The sequence below is a fragment of the Eriocheir sinensis genome, chromosome 41 (assembly GCF_024679095.1).
Source record: "Eriocheir sinensis breed Jianghai 21 chromosome 41, ASM2467909v1, whole genome shotgun sequence".
NCBI classification, from domain to species: Eukaryota; Metazoa; Arthropoda; class Malacostraca; order Decapoda; family Varunidae; genus Eriocheir; species Eriocheir sinensis.
The window spans coordinates 13972373-13992467 of record NC_066549.1 but is presented as its reverse complement, the minus strand read 5'-3'; the positions used below and the strand labels follow the sequence as shown (position 1 = coordinate 13992467).

The following is a 20095-nucleotide window of genomic DNA, read 5'->3' as shown; positions in this document are numbered from 1 at the left end:
ATTGGAAGGAGTTTCTTTTCAAACCGAGTCATCCGCCACTGGAACAATCTTCCCTCAGAAGTAGTAAATGCGAATACCATCAACTCCTTCAAATATAGAATCGACCGTCATTTCGCTGCGTCAGGAGTAAACTGAATAACGAGGGGCTTCCATCTGCTCCTCAATATCGAGGTGCTTTCATCTGCTCACCAAGCCCCAAGTGGCGGTCGAGCAGATTAAATCACCCAAGCGGGCGACCACGTAATGAGCCAATAGGCTTTCTGTTGCCTGCATTTCCATGTTTCCATGTTTCCCTTCCTCCCTCCCTCCTCGTTTTCCTCCCTCCCTTTCCTTCCCTTCCTCCTTCCCTCCTTCTCTCTCTACTTCTCGTTTTCCTCCCTCCCTTTCCTTCCCTTCCTCCCTCCCTCCCCCACACTACCTCACTCCTCCTCCCTATATATTTTTTGCTTATTTTTCTCTCTCCTTTTGTCCGTCCTACCCTCTTCTCGTTTTCTTCTCTCCTTTCTCTCCCTCCTTTCCTTCCCTCCCTCACTACCTCCTTCCTCTCTCCCTCTCAAACACTTCCTAACACCTCTTCCCTATCGCTTATTTTCTCTCTCCCTTTCTCCCTTCTTTCCTCCCTCTCTCTTTGTTTTCCTTCCTCCCTTCCCTTCCTCACTCCCTTCCTTCCTCCCACACACACTACATAACATTTCTTCCCTTCCCTTTTTGCTTATTTTCTCCCCTCCTCCAGTCCTCCCACTATCCCCCCCTCTCTCTCTCTCTCTCTCTGGGTGTATACGAGTGGGTGTCCAAGATAAGCGTGGAGGAACGGAGGAGAGAGAGAGAGAGAGAGAGAGAGAGAGAGAGAGAGTAACCTGGACGCGAGGGAAACTGGAGGAGAGGGCGGGAGGGCGAATCTCACTCGTGGGAGCCGTAACTTGGGGTCCTGAGGGGGAAGATGCTGTGGGTCTCTCATCGACCACCAACTCCTCCCACCTCCACCCGTATCACCATTACCACCACCACCACCACCATCACCATCTCCACCTCCTCCACTATATCACCATTACCACCACCACCTCCACTAGCATCATCACCTCCACCACAACCACCACCACCATCACCATTACCACTACCACCACCACCATCACCACCTCCACTAGCATCATCACCTCCACCACAACCACCACTAGTGTCACCATTACCACCACCATCACCACTACTAACGCCTTCACCACCACCACCTACTCTACTAGCATCATCACCTCCACCAGAATCATCACTAGTATCACCATTACCACCAACATCACCACTACCACATCCTCCACCTCTTCCACCAGAACCACCACTAGACCTACCTTATGTACCACCACCACAACCACCACCAGAACAACCACTAAAAATGCACGTTAAAACAAGAATGAACCAAGGAGCGACCGAAATCACCACCCAAGCAATGATGACAAGTCCGTGATTCGTCAGTTTCCTTGATCGTGTCCATGGGTATCACACGCTCTTCTGTTGTTTTGAAGTTCTGTCCGTTCTGAAAACTCTATCAACATTTAGTTTTTGACCACATGTGTGAGCTTGCTGCTGTTGGTTCCTCTAGTCTTCTCTCTGTTCCCTCTGTACTGTCTAGTAGTATCATCCCTTCATCAGCATAACACAGTGAATTCATCTCGAGCGTTCCATCCTGGCATCCATTATGTACAATTCTCACTCGTATTGTTTTATATGATATGATTTTAATAGCGCCGTTTATCCTGCGCCTCCTTGTCGTATTCCACTTGTTGCGTTCACTTTTATTGCCTTTCCCTCATCTAGCTTTATATTGGTCTCATCATAATAAAGATTTGCAGCTTTCTTCAATATCATTGGGAGCATTTTCTAATCAATTAATGTTTCCATAACCTTTTCTCGTTTGCTGTTGTAATATGCATTTTGTAGAGTCCACCAAGTAAGTATTAAGTGTCCATAATCCACATGCCTTTTTTTATGCAGTGCCTAAGTATCAAATGGGTGTTCCTCCAATGTGTTCATCGTTATTATTTTTTTCAATACTCTTGACTTGTTCCTCAACGTTAAATCCGAACCTTTAGTGAAGTATAATAGTAATGGTTGATGATAACGATGATGATTTGTACAAGCACGTGTTTTGTCTCGAGCTGCACTGTACACACACACACACACACACACACACACACACACATACAGCCACTCTCTCTCTCTCTCTCTCTCTCTCTCTCTCTCTCTCTCTCTCTCTCTCTCTCTCTCTCTCTCTCTCTCTCTCTCTCTCGTATGGTCTTTCATTTTCAACGTGTCCAGTATCTCTTTGTTGCACTAATTCTATGCCCCGATAACATGATATCAAGTTCTCGTAGTGTAGTGGTTATCACGTCTGCTTTACACGCAGAAGGTCCCAGGTTCGAGCCCTGGCGGGAACTTTAAAAGGAGGATGAATTTTTTTTCTTGATGGTGTGGCTACTCTCTCTCTCTCTCTCTCTCTCTCTCTCTCTCTCTCTCTCTCTCACTGGTATATCGCTATTCACAAACAAATGTAGCCTATTTAGTATATCTTGGTATACTCGATGTCCGTGCATGAATGAGTGTGACAATTTTCTGCTCCTTTATCTAAGTGTTTACCGTCCAGGGCCAGCGCTCCAGCAGTAAGTCAAGCAGTAATAAACAAAGGTGTCACACTGGGAGCTTCCACCACCAACACGTGTGACCCGCACCCGAGCCCTGTAAACATGGTCGTGCCAGCTTGCCCCACCTTCACCTCCCGGTAAGTCCCTCTCCCATCACAACACCAACACACCCACCAACGCCTTTCTACCACCACCATCACCATCCATACCTACACTTTCCCATTAACAGCACCCACAGTCACTATTTCCCTTCTCCTCACCATCCATATCAGCCTCTACTCAAGTTTACTGCAGGACAAAGGCCATTCCCACCGTTCACGACCGTTCTCTGTCTCCTTACTCCTCCTGCTCCAGCAAAGGTCTGATTTCACCTCTTCAACTGCTTCTCTGCCAGCTCTGACTATGTTCCTTTTCGTTGCAAATCTGTTTATCCTCCTCAACAAACCAGCAACGCATCATCAGCACCTTACCTACCACCCCTCTTTCGGCCACCTCTTCGGATTCCTTTACAGGAGCAGCAAGTAGCGGGCTTTTTTTTTATTATTGTTTCCTTTTTTTGTACCCTTGTGCTGTCTCCTTTGCTGTAAAAAAACATCTAGCTTTATATTGGTCTCATCATAATAAAGATTTGCAGCTTTCTTCAATATCATTGGGAGCATTTTCTAATCAATTAATGTTTCCATAACCTTTTCTCGTTTGCTGTCGTAATATGCATTTTGTAGAGTCCACCAAGTAAGTATTAAGTGTCCATAATCCACATGCCTTTTTTATGCAGTGCCTAAGTATCAATAGGGTGTTCCTCACTCTGTCCCCCTCTGAGAATCCACTGTGTTCATCTTTATTATTTTTTTTTTCAATACTCTTGACTTGTTCCTCAACGTTAAATTCGAACCTTTAGTGAACTATAACAGTAATGGTTGATGGTAACGATGATGATATGTACGAGCACTGCACTGTACACACACACACACACACACACACACACACACACATACAGCCACTCTCTCTCTCTCTCTCTCTCTCTCTCTCTCTCTCTCTCTCTCTCTCTCTCTCTCTCTCTCTCTCTCTCTCTCTCTCTCTCTCTCTCTCTCTCTCTCTCAATGCGTCAAGGACTTGGGGGTCAAAATCGCGTCAAACCTCAAATTCTCACAGCAATGCATCGATGCAGCAAATAAAGCGAACAGAATGTTGGGCTTCATTAAAAGAAACTTTGTATTCAAGAATAAAGATGTAATACTCCCGCTCTACAACAGTTTAGTCAGACCCCACTTGGAATATGCGGTACAGTTTTGGTCTCCCCACCATGCAAAGGATATTGCTAAATTAGAAGGTGTTCAGCGTCGGGCAACGAAAATGATCCCTTCCTTGCGCAACAAATCCTACGAAGAAAGGCTTTCTACCCTTAACATGTTCTCTCTTGAGAAACGTCGCCTCCGAGGAAAACTGATCGAATGTTTTAAAATACTTAATGGTTTCACGAATGTAGACAGATCAACATTGTTTATGATCGATGACAGTTTGCGCACGAGGAACAATGGCGTAAAACTCAGATGTAGACAAGTAAATTCAGACTGCACCAAATTTTTCTTCACCATCGTTGTAGTGCGAGAATGGAATAAGCTTCCACCATCAGTAGTCCAGTGTAACACGATTGACTCCTTCAAAAATAGGCTCGACCGTCACTTCCTTCAACTTAATATCAACTAGAGTAGAAATGCAACGTTTTGGAGTCTTCTGATTAATGTAAAATCACTTAGGTTTAAGAACAGACCACCAAGTCTGGACCATGGGGTCTGTGTGGTCTGATTTTCTATCTATGTAAATCTCTCTCTCTCTCTCTCTCTCTCTCTCTCTCTCTCTCTCTCTCTCTCTCTCTCTCTCTCTCTCTCTCTCTCTCTCTCTCTCTCTCTCTCTCTCTCTCTCTCTCTCTCTCTCTCTCTCTCTCTCTCTCTCTCTCTCTCTCTCTCTCTCTCTCTCTCTCTCTCTCTCTCTCTTAAGTAATGTTGATACCTTGCAGGAGTTTATCCAGGCCAACATCGTCGCCCCTCCTGCAAGTGACGCCTCATCACCCTCCTCACCTGCACTCGATGCCCAGCCACCTTACGAAGAAGGCACGTCACAGGGAACCGGTAGAGCTGACGCTGAATGCTTCACCCCCGTGAGAGGAGGAGCCAGACCCGCCCCTAGAGCCATTTATCCTACTCATTGCTACAACAGATTTGCCATACTGGAGGAGGAGGACGAGGAACAGAGCACTTTCTTGGTCGGTGACTCTATGATTCGCCATCAGGTGGTTGAATTCTGTGGCAGAGTCCCCCGTCGTAGGCGTAACTACTGTTATCCTGGAGCTGGTGTTGACGACATCACAGCTGCACTGGACGAGGTCTCCGCTGTGGCCTCTAATGACTCACTCTTTGTTCTCCACACAGGTACAAACGACGTCACCACGACCCGGTCTGAGGAACTGCTGGACAAGTACCGTAGGCTCATCCAGCAGTATAAGTCTAAATACCCTAATATTTTGATTTCAGGAATTCTACCACGGACATGGGATGAGGGCGACTTCTACAGTAAGGCCTTCAGCCTCAACAACCGCCTGCAGACTCTCTGCGGAGAGCTTGACGTCGAATTCTTTAACGCCTGGAACGATTTCTACGGCCAGAGTAGACTTTTCCAAAGGGACGGCATACACCTGTCCCCCATCGGGGCAGCCAGATTTGGAAGGCTCCTCAACAACGCCGTACGTAACGCCCGAACAACAAAAAACGACTCTCAGCCACGTCCTTCCATCCCGCCCGTGTAAATAGACACCATACACCGCAACAGACTCGTAACATTGAACCCTCCAGTACCTCTATTACCAAGCTTCAAGATAACCTAAGAGTCCTTAGTTTCAATGCGCGTAGCCTAAGAAACAAATTTGATGAACTGCGATGTCTTGCTCTGACAGAAAACTTTGACGTAATTGCTATAACCGAAACATTTATCGACACCACTAATATTGATTTAAGTTCCGAATACAACATAGATGGCTACAGATTCTTCAACAATGATCGTGTAAACCGTAGAGGGGGTGGTGTCGCCCTTTTTGTCAAAAGCTACTTGCAACCTACTGACAAAACACCAAGAAACAGTAACGTTGAACATTTGTGCGTGCGAGTAAACATTGCAAAAGTCAATTTAAATATATCTGTCACTTACAGGCCTCCGGGGCAATCACTTGATGGCGATCTTGAAATGTACAGCGTCTTAAGGCAGTCACTTAATAACAGCGACTCACTGATACTAGGAGACTTTAACCTCCCCCATATCGACTGGGCGACACTGTCGGGTACAGAAGGTGAGTCCCATAGAATGATCGAATTTCTAGAGGAAAATTATCTAAGCCAAATGGTTTCTGAACCAACTCGACAAAATAACATACTTGACCTTGTTATAGCGACCCAAGATAACCTAGTCAGTAATGTCACGGTAGGAGAACACCTCGGTTCCTGCGATCATAAACTAGTGCGCGTTGACATTAGAGCTCAAACATCGGTGACTGAAAATAAAGTTAAGGTGCCCAATTTCAAAAGAGCCAACTTCGTAGAAATCCGACGAAAACTAATAGATATGCAACTATCAGATGACGGCAATGCAGAGGACGCCTGGCTAAACTTTAAAAATCACTTACTCACTCAGCAGGACACATTTGTACCCTTGTGCGAGAAGCGAATTAACACTAATAAAGTCCCCTTGGTTTAATAGCGAAATTAAACACTCAGTCAAGGAGAAAATTGTCTTACAGGTTAAAGAAAGACCAAAGCACGCCCGAAAACATTAGACTTTACAATGATGCAAGGCGACGAGTAAAAAGATTAGTGAGTCAGGCAAAGCGTAGATATGAAGAAAATATTGCAGCCAACTGTAAAAATAATCCGAAATCCTTCTTCAGTTACATAAACAACAGGAAGCGATCAGAAGTGGAATTGGTCCTTTAACAAACAGCGACGGTGCACTAGTGACTGACAGCCAACACGTTGCAAACCTATTAAATAATTACTTTTCCTCGGTGTTTAATAATAACAGTCCTCCCACCACCACCACCAACACCAGTACTAATGTAAATCCCGAGCATGCATTGTCTAACTTTGAAATAAAACCCGATGAAGTCCTTAAAGCCCTCAAATCACTTAAAACAAATAAAAGTCCTGGACCTGATAAAGTATATCCAACTCTGCTGAAAGAAACAAAGAGCGAAATACTCTCCTCCCTCACAACCGTATTCAATATGTCCTTGCGACAAGGCATTGTCCCTTCCGATTGGAAAAAGGCTAACGTGACACCGATTTTTAAGAAAGGAGACAAAAAAGTACCAGGTAATTACAGGCCCATTAGTCTAACTTCGGTTGTAGGTAAGCTAATTGAGGGCATAATTAGAGACAAAATTGTGAGTTACCTTGAAAGCCACTCATTAATTGGGGACTCACAACATGGCTTCCGAAACAAAAGATCCTGCCTATCAAATCTATTAACCTTTTATAACGACCTCTTCACTGTTTATGACGTAACCAAATCACTGGACGTAGTCTATCTTGATTTCCAGAAAGCGTATGATAAAGTCCCGCATCATAAATTACTTTACAAATTAAAGCAAATAGGTATTGACGGTCAGGTAAACCAATGGATCGCGAATTGGTTGAGCAACAGACAACAAAGAGTAGTGATTGACGGATTTAACTCAGAGTGGGCGCCGGTCACTAGTGGCGTCCCTCAGGGCTCGGTTCTTGGCCCAGTGCTCTTCATTATTTACATTAACGACGTGGACTCAATAACCGCATTAGTAAATTTGCAGACGACACAAAGATTGGTAACTCGGTTCTCACTGACGAAGACAGGCAAAGCCTCCAAGAGGATTTGCACAAAATTTCAGCTTGGTCGGATAGATGGGAGATGCCCTTTAACGTAGACAAGTGCCAGGTCCTTCAAGTTGGAACGAAGAATAAGAAGTTTGATTACGAAATGCGCGGCGTTAAACTCAAAAGCGTTCAATGCGTCAAGGACTTGGGGGTCAAAATCGCGTCAAACCTCAAATTCTCACAGCAATGCATCGATGCAGCAAATAAAGCGAACAGAATGTTGGGCTTCATTAAAAGAAACTTTTTATTTAAGAATAAAGATGTAATACTCCCGCTCTACAACAGTTTAGTCAGACCCCACTGGGAATATGCGGTACAGTTTTGGTCTCCCCACCATGCAAAGGATATTGCTAAATTAGAAGGTGTTCAGCGTCGGGCAACGAAAATGATCCCTTCCTTGCGCAACAAATCCTACGAAGAAAGGCTTTCTACCCTTAACATGTTCTCTCTTGAGAAACGTCGCCTCCGAGGAAAACTGATCGAATGTTTTAAAATACTTAATGGTTTCACGAATGTAGACAGATCAACATTGTTTATGATCGATGACAGTTTGCGCACGAGGAACAATGGCGCAAAACTCAGATGTAGACAAGTAAATTCAGACTGCACCAAATTTTTCTTCACCAACGTTGTAGTGCGAGAATGGAATAAGCTCCCATCATCAGTGGTCCAGTGTAACACGATTGACTCCTTCAAAAATAAGCTCGACCGTCACTTCCTTCAACTTAATATCAACTAGAGTAGAAATGCAACGTTTTGGAGTCTTCTGATTAATGTAAAATCACTTAGGTTTAAGGACAGACCACCAAGTCTGGACCATGGGGTCTGTGTGGTCTGATTTTCTATGTATGTAAATCTCTCTCTCTCTCTCTCTCTCTCTCTCTCTCTCTCTCTCTCTCTCTCTCTCTCTCTCTCTCTCTCTCTCTCTCTCTCTCTCTCTCTCTCTCTCTCTCTCTCTCTCTCTCTCTCTCTCTCTCTCTCTCTCTCTCTCTCTCTCTCGTATGGTCTTTCATTTTCAATGTGTCCAGTATCTCTTCGTCTTAATGTTGCATTAATTCTATGCCCCGATAACCTCATATCAAGTTCTCGTTGTGTAGTGGTTATCACGTCTGCTTTACACGCAGAAGGTCCCAGGTTCGAGCCCTGGCGGGAACTTTAAAAGGAGGATGAATTTTTTTCTTGATGGTGTGGCTACTCTCTCTCTCTCTCTCTCTCTCTCTCTCTCTCTCTCTCTCTCTCACTGGTATATCGCTATTCACAAACAAATGTAGCCTATTTAGTATATCTTGGTATACTCGATGTCCGTGCATGAATGAGTGTGACAATTTTCTGCTCCTTTATCTAAGTGTTTACCGTCCAGGGCCAGCGCTCCAGCAGTAAGTCAAGCAGTAATAAACAAAGGTGTCACACTGGGAGCTTCCACCACCAACACGTGTGACCCGCACCCGAGCCCTGTAAACATGGTCGTGCCAGCTTGCCCCACCTTCACCTCCCGGTAAGTCCCTCTCCCATCACAACACCAACACACCCACCAACGCCTTTCTACCACCACCATCACCATCCATACCTACACTTTCCCATTAACAGCACCCACAGTCACTATTTCCCTTCTCCTCACCATCCATATCAGCCTCTACTCAAGTTTACTGCAGGACAAAGGCCATTCCCACCGTTCACGACCGTTCTCTGTCTCCTTACTCCTCCTGCTCCAGCAAAGGTCTGATTTCACCTCTTCAACTGCTTCTCTGCCAGCTCTGACTATGTTCCTTTTCGTTGCAAATCTGTTTATCCTCCTCAACAAACCAGCAACGCATCATCAGCACCTTACCTACCACCCCTCTTTCGGCCACCTCTTCGGATTCCTTTACAGGAGCAGCAAGTAGCGGGCTTTTTTTTATTATTGTTTCCTTTTTTTGTACCCTTGTGCTGTCTCCTTTGCTGTAAAAAAACCATCTAGCTTTATATTGGTCTCATCATAATAAAGATTTGCAGCTTTCTTCAATATCATTGGGAGCATTTTCTAATTAATTAATGTTTCCATAACCTTTTCTCGTTTGCTGTCGTAATATGCATTTTGTAGAGTCCACCAAGTAAGTATTAAGTGTCCATAATCCACATGTCTTTTTTATGCAGTGCCTAAGTATCAATAGGGTGTTCCTCACTCTGTCCCCCTCTGAGAATCCACTGTGTTCATCTTTATTTTTTTTTTTTCAATACTCGTGACTTGTTCCTCAACGTTAAATCCGAACCTTTAGTGAACTATAACAGTAATGGTTGATGATAACGATGATGATATGTACGAGCACTGCACTGTACACACACACACACACACACACACACACACACACACACACACACACACACAGACAGCCACTCTCTCTCTCTCTCTCTCTCTCTCTCTCTCTCTCTCTCTCTCTCTCTCTCTCTCTCTCTCTCTCTCTCTCTCTCTCTCTCTCTCTCTCTCAATGCGTCAAGGACTTGGGGGTCAAAATCGCGTCAAACCTCAAATTCTCACAGCAATGCATCGATGCAGCAAATAAAGCAAACAGAATGTTGGGCTTCATTAAAAGAAACTTTGTATTCAAGAATAAAGATGTAATACTCCCGCTCTACAACAGTTTAGTCAGACCCCACTTGGAATATGCGGTACAGTTTTGGTCTCCCCACCATGCAAAGGATATTGCTAAATTAGAAGGTGTTCAGCGTCTGGCAACGAAAATGATCCCTTCCTTGCGCAACAAATCCTACGAAGGAAGGCTTTCTACCCTTAACATGTTCTCTCTTGAGAAACGTCGCTCCCGAGGAAAACTGATCGAATGTTTTAAAATACTTAATGGTTTCACGAATATAGACAGATCAACATTGTTTATGATCGATGACAGTTTGCGCACGAGGAACAATGGCGTAAAACTCAGATGTAGACAAGTAAATTCAGACTGCACCAAATTTTTCTTCACCAACGTTGTAGTGCGAGAATGGAATAAGCTTCCACCATCAGTGGTCCAGTGTAACACGACTGACTCCTTCAAAAATCGGCTCGACCGTCACTTCCTTCAACTTAATATCAACTAGAGTAGAAATGCAACGTTTTGGAGTCTTCTGATTAATGTAAAATCACTTAGGTTTAAGGACAGACCACCAAGTCTGGACCATGGGGTCTGTGTGGTCTGATTTTCTATCTATGTAAATCTCTCTCTCTCTCTCTCTCTCTCTCTCTCTCTCTCTCTCTCTCTCTCTCTCTCTCTCTCTCTCTCTCTCTCTCTCTCTCTCTCTCTCTCTCGTATGGTCTTTCATTTTCAATGTGTCCAGTATCTCTTCGTCTTAATGTTGCACTAATTCTATGCCCCGATAACATGATACCAAGTTCTCGTAGTGTAGTGGTTATCACGTCTGCTTTACACGCAGAAGGTCCCAGGTTCGAGCCCTGGCGGGAACTTTAAAAGGAGGATGATTTTTTTTCTTGATGGTGTGGCTACTCTCTCTCTCTCTCTCTCTCTCTCTCTCTCTCTCACTGGTATATCGCTATTCACAAACAAATGTAGCCTATTTAGTATATCTTGGTATACTCGATGTCCGTGCATGAATGAGTGTGACAATTTTCTGCTCCTTTATCTAAGTGTTTACCGTCCAGGGCCAGCGCTCCAGCAGTAAGTCAAGCAGTAATAAACAAAGGTGTCACACTGGGAGCTTCCACCACCAACACGTGTGACCCGCACCCGAGCCCTGTAAACATGGTCGTGCCAGCTTGCCCCACCTTCACCTCCCGGTAAGTCCCTCTCCCATCACAACACCAACACACCCACCAACGCCTTTCTACCACCACCATCACCATCCATACCTACACTTTCCCATTAACAGCACCCACAGTCACTATTTCCCTTCTCCTCACCATCCATATCAGCCTCTACTCAAGTTTACTGCAGGACAAAGGCCATTCCCCCCGTTCACGACCGTTCTCTGTCTCCTTACTCCTCCTGCTCCAGCAAAGGTCTGATTTCACCTCTTCAACTGCTTCTCTGCCAGCTCTGACTATGTTCCTTTTCGTTGCAAATCTGTTTATCCTCCTCAACAAACCAGCAACGCATCATCAGCACCTTACCTACCACCCCTCTTTCGGCCACCTCTTCGGATTCCTTTACAGGAGCAGCAAGTAGCGGGCTTTTTTTATTATTGTTTCCTTTTTTTGTACCCTTGTGCTGTCTCCTTTGCTGTAAAAAAACATCTAGCTTTATATTGGTCTCATCATAATAAAGATTTGCAGCTTTCTTCAATATCATTGGGAGCATTTTCTAATCAATTAATGTTTCCATAACCTTTTCTCGTTTGCTGTCGTAATATGCATTTTGTAGAGTCCACCAAGTAAGTATTAAGTGTCCATAATCCACATGCCTTTTTTATGCAGTGCCTAAGTATCAATAGGGTGTTCCTCACTCTGTCCCCCTCTGAGAATCCACTGTGTTCATCTTTATTATTTTTTTTTTCAATACTCTTGACTTGTTCCTCAACGTTAAATCCGAACCTTTAGTGAACTATAACAGTAATGGTTGATGATAACGATGATGATATGTACGAGCACTGCACTGTACACACACACACACACACACACACACACACACACACACACACACACACACACACATACAGCCACTCTCTCTCTCTCTCTCTCTCTCTCTCTCAATGCGTCAAGGACTTGGGGGTCAAAATCGCGTCAAACCTCAAATTCTCACAGCAATGCATCAATGCAGCAAATAAAGCGAACAGAATGTTGGGCTTCATTAAAAGAAACTTTGTATTCAAGAATAAAGATGTAATACTCGCGCTCTACAACAGTTTAGTCAGACCCCACTTGGAATATGCGGTACAGTTTTGGTCTCCCCACCATGCAAAGGATATTGCTAAATTAGAAGGTGTTCAGCGTCGGGCAACGAAAATGATCCCTTCCTTGCGCAACAAATCCTACGAAGAAAGGCTTTCTACCCTTAACATGTTCTCTCTTGAGAAACGTCGCCTCCGAGGAAAACTGATCGAATGTTTTAAAATACTTAATGGTTTCACGAATGTAGACAGATCAACATTGTTTATGATCGATGACAGTTTGCGCACGAGGAACAATGGCGTAAAACTCAGATGTAGACAAGTAAATTCAGACTGCACCAAATTTTTCTTCACCAACGTTGTAGTGCGAGAATGGAATAAGCTTCCACCATCAGTGGTCCAGTGTAACACGATTGACTTCTTCAAAAATAGGCTCGACCGTCACTTCCTTCAACTTAATAAAATTATCAACTAGAGTAGAAATGCAACGTTTTGGAGTCTTCTGATTAATGTAAAATCACTTAGGTTTAAGGACAGACCACCAAGTCTGGACCATGGGGTCTGTGTGGTCTGATTTTCTATCTATGTAAATCTCTCTCTCTCTCTCTCTCTCTCTCTCTCTCGTATGGTCTTTCATTTTCAATGTGTCCAGTATCTCTTCGTCTTAATGTTGCACTAATTCTATGCCCCGATAACATCATATCAAGTTCTCGTAGTGTAGTGGTTATCACGTCTGCTTTACACGCAGAAGGTCCCAGGTTCGAGCCCTGGCGGGAACTTTAAAAGGAGGATGAATTTTTTTCTTGATGGTGTGGCTACTCTCTCTCTCTCTCTCTCTCTCTCTCTCTCTCTCTCTCTCACTGGTATATCGCTATTCACAAACAAATGTAGCCTATTTAGTATATCTTGGTATACTCGATGTCCGTGCATGAATGAGTGTGACAATTTTCTGCTCCTTTATCTAAGTGTTTACCGTCCAGGGCCAGCGCTCCAGCAGTAAGTCAAGCAGTAATAAACAAAGGTGTCACACTGGGAGCTTCCACCACCAACACGTGTGACCCGCACCCGAGCCCTGTAAACATGGTCGTGCCAGCTTGCCCCACCTTCACCTCCCGGTAAGTCCCTCTCCCATCACAACACCAACACACCCACCAACGCCTTTCTACCACCACCATCACCATCCATACCTACACTTTCCCATTAACAGCACCCACAGTCACTATTTCCCTTCTCCTCACCATCCATATCAGCCTCTACTCAAGTTGACTGCAGGACAAATGCCATTCCCCCCGTTCACGACCGTTCTCTGTCTCCTTACTCCTCCTGCTCCAGCAAAGGTCTGATTTCACCTCTTCAACTGCTTCTCTGCCAGCTCTGACTATGTTCCTTTTCGTTGCAAATCTGTTTATCCTCCTCAACAAACCAGCAGCGCATCATCAGCACCTTACCTACCACCCCTCTTTCGGCCACCTCTTCGGATTCCTTTACTGGAGCAGCAAGTAGCGGGCTTTTTTTATTATTGTTTCCTTTTTTTGTACCCTTGTGCTGTCTCCTTTGCTGTAAAAAAACCATCTAGCTTTATATTGGTCTCATCATAATAAAGATTTGCAGCTTTCTTCATTATCATTGGGAGCATTTTCTAATCAATTAATGTTTCCATAACCTTTTCTCGTTTGCTGTCGTAATATGCATTTTGTAGAGTCCACCAAGTAAGTATTAAGTGTCCATAATCCACATGCCTTTTTTATGCAGTGCCTAAGTATCAATAGGGTGTTCCTCACTCTGTCCCCCTCTGAGAATCCACTGTGTTCATCTTTATTATTTTTTTTTTCAATACTCTTGACTTGTTCCTCAACGTTAAATCCGAACCTTTAGTGAACTATAACAGTAATGGTTGATGATAACGATGATGATATGTACGAGCACTGCACTGTATACACACACACACACACACACACACACACACACACACACATACAGCCACTCTCTCTCTCTCTCTCTCTCTCTCTCTCTCTCTCTCTCTCTCTCTCTCTCTCTCTCTCTCTCTCTCTCTCTCTCTCTCTCTCTCTTTTTTTTTTTTTTTTAATCAAGGGTATAGTACGAAGAGGAAGTGGGTTAGTGGTGAGGTACAGGTGGGGAATAGGAAAGACAGTAAGAGTGTACAGTTGTATGGTGTAGGTTCGTTAGTTGTTCTGGTGTAGTTATTGTTTATCGGGCACCTTATTTGTATACCCCCGGCGTGCTGGGGGTTTGTGTGTTTGGATTGTTTGTGTGTAGAGAGCTAAGCTAAGCTATGGCGTCACTTGTGTGAAGTGATGTGTGGGCGGTTGTTCTCGTAGTGACTTCAAGCTGCGCGGAAACCAGGGGTGGACCAAGTTCGTGCTGCCTCTCTCTCTCTCTCTCTCTCTCTCTCTCTCTCTCTCTCTCTCTCTCAATGCGTCAAGGACTTGGGGGTCAAAATCGCGTCAAACCTCAAATTCTCACAGCAATGCATCGATGCAGCAAATAAAGCGAACAGAATGTTGGGCTTCATTAAAAGAAACTTTGTATTCAAGAATAAAGATGTAATACTCCCGCTCTACAACAGTTTAGTCAGACCCCACTTGGAATATGCGGTACAGTCTTGGTCTCCCCACCATGCAAAGGATATTGCTAAATTAGAAGGTGTTCAGCGTCGGGCAACGAAAATGATCCCTTCCTTGCGCAACAAATCCTACGAAGAAAGGCTTTCTACCCTTAACATGTTCTCTCTTGAGAAACGTCGCCTCCGAGGAAAACTGATCGAATGTTTTTAAATACTTAATGGTTTCACGAATGTAGACAGATCAACATTGTTTATGATCGATGACAGTTTGCGCACGAGGAACAATGGCGTAAAACTCAGATGTAGACAAGTAAATTCAGACTGCACCAAATTTTTCTTCACCAACGTTGTAGTGCGAGAATGGAATAAGCTTCCACCATCAGTGGTCCAGTGTAACACGATTGACTTCTTCAAAAATAGGCTCGACCGTCACTTCCTTCAACTTAATATCAACTAGAGTAGAAATGCAACGTTTTGGAGTCTTCTGATTAATGTAAAATCACTTAGGTTTAAGGACAGACCACCAAGTCTGGACCATGGGGTCTGTGTGGTCTGATTTTCTATCTATGTAAATCTCTCTCTCTCTCTCTCTCTCTCTCTCTCTCTCTCTCTCTCTCTCTCTCTCTCGTATGGTCTTTCATTTTCAATGTGTCCAGTATCTCTTCGTCTTAATGTTGCACTAATTCTATGCCCCGAGATCATCATATCAAGTTCTCGTAGTGTAGTGGTTATCACGTCTGCTTTACACGCAGAAGGTCCCAGGTTCGAGCCCTGGCGGGAACTTTAAAAGGAGGATGAATTTTTTTCTTGATGGTGTGGCTACTCTCTCTCTCTCTCTCTCTCTCTCACTGGTATATCGGTATTCACAAACAAATGTAGCCTATTTAGTATATCTTGGTATACTCGATGTCCGTGCATGAATGAGTGTGACAATTTTCTGCTCCTTTATCTAAGTGTTTACCGTCCAGGGCCAGCGCTCCAGCAGTAAGTCAAGCAGTAATAAACAAAGGTGTCACACTGGGAGCTTCCACCACCAACACGTGTGACCCGCACCCGAGCCCTGTAAACATGGTCGTGCCAGCTTGCCCCACCTTCACCTCCCGGTAAGTCCCTCTCCCATCACAACACCAACACACCCACCAACGCCTTTCTGCCACCACCATCACCATCCATACCTACACTTTCCCATTAACAGCACCCACAGTCACTATTTCCCTTCTCCTCACCATCCATATCAGCCTCTACTCAAGTTTACTGCAGGACAAAGGCCATTCCCACCGTTCACGACCGTTCTGTCTCCTTACTCCTCGTGCTCCAGCAAAGGTCTTCAACTGCTTCTCTGCCAGCTCTGACTATGTTCCTTTTCGTTGCAAATCTGTTTATCCTCCTCAACAAACCAGCAACGCATCATCAGCACCTTACCTACCACCCCTCTTTCGGCCACCTCTTCGGATTCCTTTACAGGAGCAGCAAGTAGCGGGCTTTTTTTATTATTGTTTCCTTTTTTTGTACCCTTGTGCTGTCTCCTTTGCTGTAAAAAAAACATCTAGCTTTATATTGGTCTCATCATAATAAAGATTTGCAGCTTTCTTCAATATCATTGGGAGCATTTTCTAATCAATTAATGTTTCCATAACCTTTTCTCGTTTGCTGTCGTAATATGCATTTTGTAGAGTCCACCAAGTAAGTATTAAGTGTCCATAATCCACATGTCTTTTTTATGCAGTGCCTAAGTATCAATAGGGTGTTCCTCACTCTGTCCCCCTCTGAGAATCCACTGTGTTCATCTTTATTATTTTTTTTTTCAATACTCTTGACTTGTTCCTCAACGTTAAATCCGAACCTTTAGTGAACTATAACAGTAATGGTTGATGATAACGATGATGATATGTACGAGCACTGCACTGTACACACACACACACACACACACACACACACACACACACACACACACACACACACACACACACACACACACACACTCTCTCTCTCTCTCTCTCTCTCTCTCTCTCTCTCTCTCTCTCTCTCTCTCTCTCTCTCTCTCAATGCGCCAAGGACTTGGGGGTCAAAATCGCGTCAAACCTCAAATTCTCACAGCAATGCATCGATGCAGCAAATAAAGCGAACAGAATGTTGGGCTTCATTAAAAGAAACTTTGTATTCAAGAATAAAGATGTAATACTCCCGCTCTACAACAGTTTAGTCAGACCCCACTTGGAATATGCGGTACAGTTTTGGTCTCCCCACCATGCAAAGGATATTGCTAAATTAGAAGGTGTTCAGCGTCGGGCAACGAAAATGATCCCTTCCTTGCGCAACAAATCCTACGAAGAAAGGCTTTCTACCCTTAACATGTTCTCTCTTGAGAAACGTCGCCTCCGAGGAAAACTGATCGAATGTTTTAAAATACTTAATGGTTTCACGAATGTAGACAGATCAACATTGTTTATGATCGATGACAGTTTGCGCACGAGGAACAATGGCGTAAAACTCAGATGTAGACAAGTAAATTCAGACTGCACCAAATTTTTCTTCACCAACGTTGTAGTGCGAGAATGGAATAAGCTTCCACCATCAGTGGTCCAGTGTAACACGATTGACTCCTTCAAAAATAGGCTCGACCGTCACTTCCTTCAACTTAATATCAACTAGAGTAGAAATGCAACGTTTTGGAGTCTTCTGATTAATGTAAAATCACTTAGGTTTAAGGACAGACCACCAAGTCTGGACCATGGGGTCTGTGTGGTCTGATTTTCTATCTATGTAAATCTCTCTCTCTCTCTCTCTCTCTCTCTCTCTCTCTCTCTCTCTCTCTCTCTCTCTCTCTCTCTCGTATGGTCTTTCATTTTCAATGTGTCCAGTATCTCTTCGTCTTAATGTTGCACTAATTCTATGCCCCGATAACATCATATCAAGTTCTCGTAGTGTAGTGGTTATCACGTCTGCTTTACACGCAGAAGGTCCCAGGTTCGAGCCCTGGCGGGAACTTTAAAAGGAGGATGAATTTTTTTCTTGATGGTGTGGCTACTCTCTCTCTCTCTCTCTCTCTCTCTCTCTCTCTCTCACTGGTATATCGCTATTCACAAACAAATGTAGCCTATTTAGTATATCTTGGTATACTCGATGTCCGTGCATGAATGAGTGTGACAATTTTCTGCTCCTTTATCTAAGTGTTTACCGTCCAGGGCCAGCGCTCCAGCAGTAAGTCAAGCAGTAATAAACAAAGGTGTCACACTGGGAGCTTCCACCACCAACACGTGTGACCCGCACCCGAGCCCTGTAAACATGGTCGTGCCAGCTTGCCCCACCTTCACCTCCCGGTAAGTCCCTCTCCCATCACAACACCAACACACCCACCAACGCCTTTCTACCACCACCATCACCATCCATACCTACACTTTCCCATTAACAGCACCCACAGTCACTATTTCCCTTCTCCTCACCATCCATATCAGCCTCTACTCAAGTTTACTGCAGGACAAAGGCCATTCCCCCCGTTCACGAACGTTCTGTCTCCTTACTCCTCCTGCTCCAGCAAAGGTCTGATTTCACCGCTTCAACTGCTTCTCTGCCAGCTCTGACTATATGTTTCTTTTTGTTGCTAATCTGTTTATCCTCCTCAACAAACCAGCAACGCATCATCAGCACTGTACCCACCACCAGCAACTACCATCTTCATCCTCACCACCACCTACACCACCACCTTCTCCAGCACCAACCCAGCAACACACAGCACAACACCCACAAATACCACCATGGTCCCTCTTAGCTCACCCATTTTCCTTCCCCCCCACATCAGTCTATAATCCTCACCCCTCCACCCCCACACTAATACCAGTCCATCATCTACGCAATTCACATACACCCTAAAATTGATTTGGTACATCACGACCATCATAAAATAACTCAGTAAAATTAACCATCATACATTTGCCACGAGTACGTATGCCCTCATCACCACCACCACCGCCACCACCATCCTCACGTCCACCATTTAACAGCCATCATCGTCATCATCAATATTTGGACCCCCATTACTACTCCACCAACAGCTATACCCTTCAGTATCACCACTTCATCACCACCACTACCATCATCACCACCACCACCACCATCATAGGTACCACCATTGCTCCAACAAATACACCTTTCATCACTACCACTTCATCACCAAACCCACCTCCACCATCACCTCCACTACCACAAATACCAAATCCTTCCCATCATATACCAGTTAAAAGAAGAAAACATCAGCTTCAGCATCACCATTACAGCTACACCACCACCACCCTACCACAACCATAGCTACCGGTTATATTAAACATGGTGGTGGTTGCGGTAGCTGTTGACATGAGCGACTCTGCAGGGTGAGAGATGGGGGGAGGGAGGGAGTGGGGGATGGAGGCGAGGGGGAGGGTAGCAGCGTATGTCAACAAGACTTCGTGTTCTAAGACGGCTGGAGGGAGGGATAAGTTTACCTCCCTGTGGCTCCCTGGCGTGTAGGAATGCAAGGGAGACACAGGGAGCACCGGAGAAGGTAGAGAGGGAAGGTGTGTGGGTGTGTGGGTGGGCGGATGGATAGTTGGATGGACTTAAAGGAAGGAAGAAAGGAAGGATAGATAGGGGTGGGTGCGTGAGGGACAAGGAACAAAAACGGAGGTACATGAGAGACAGAATGATAGAAGAGGTGAGAGAAGGATCGGTGAAGAGAGAGAGAGAGAGAGAGAGAGAGAGAGAGAGAGAGAGAGAGAGAGAGATGGACGCCCAGTGGTCCAAACAAAGTGGCTTGCCCTTAGACCTTGAGTAAACAGAATCAAACAATCTAGAGCAGTGGTTCCCAAACTAAAGGGTGCGCCCCCTTGGGGGGAAAGAAAGCTGGATACAAGGGGGGGCGTGATTCCATCTGCCAAACACTGCAGTTTTGCACACACACACACACACACACACACACACACACACACACACACACACACACACACACACACACACACACACACACATGAAGGAGTAACACTATTTGAATCATCCTCACGTGAGTTTCAATATATATATATATATATATATATATATATATATATATATATATATATATATATATATATATATATATATATACATATATATATATATATATATATATATATATATATATATATATATATATATAT

General features: G+C 44.4%; 1 protein-coding gene and 6 non-coding genes across 7 annotated transcripts; all 7 read left to right on the top strand.

The window, feature by feature from the left end:
- The first annotated feature begins 2353 nt into the window (after nucleotides 1-2353).
- Trnav-uac (transfer RNA valine (anticodon UAC)) lies at nucleotides 2354-2426 on the top strand. Its single transcript has one exon. It is a non-coding gene; the product is annotated as a tRNA-Val (tRNA).
- A 6184-nt stretch (nucleotides 2427-8610) lies between these two features.
- On the top strand, nucleotides 8611-8683 carry Trnav-uac (transfer RNA valine (anticodon UAC)). Its single transcript has one exon. It is a non-coding gene; the product is annotated as a tRNA-Val (tRNA).
- Nucleotides 8684-8774: 91 nt separating this feature from the next.
- Nucleotides 8775-18388, top strand: LOC127009691 (uncharacterized). Its single transcript, XM_050883015.1, has 5 exons — nucleotides 8775-9023; nucleotides 11160-11294; nucleotides 13324-13458; nucleotides 15896-16030; nucleotides 18113-18388. Exons 1-5 carry the CDS (start codon nucleotides 8989-8991, stop codon nucleotides 18249-18251), a joined length of 579 nt encoding a protein of 192 aa, XP_050738972.1. The 5' UTR covers nucleotides 8775-8988; the 3' UTR covers nucleotides 18252-18388.
- Trnav-uac (transfer RNA valine (anticodon UAC)) lies at nucleotides 10892-10964 on the top strand. Its single transcript has one exon. It is a non-coding gene; the product is annotated as a tRNA-Val (tRNA).
- Nucleotides 13050-13122, top strand: Trnav-uac (transfer RNA valine (anticodon UAC)). Its single transcript has one exon. It is a non-coding gene; the product is annotated as a tRNA-Val (tRNA).
- Nucleotides 15638-15710, top strand: Trnav-uac (transfer RNA valine (anticodon UAC)). The gene has a single exon. It is a non-coding gene; the product is annotated as a tRNA-Val (tRNA).
- On the top strand, nucleotides 17843-17915 carry Trnav-uac (transfer RNA valine (anticodon UAC)). The gene has a single exon. It is a non-coding gene; the product is annotated as a tRNA-Val (tRNA).
- Nucleotides 18389-20095: the final 1707 nt, after the last annotated feature.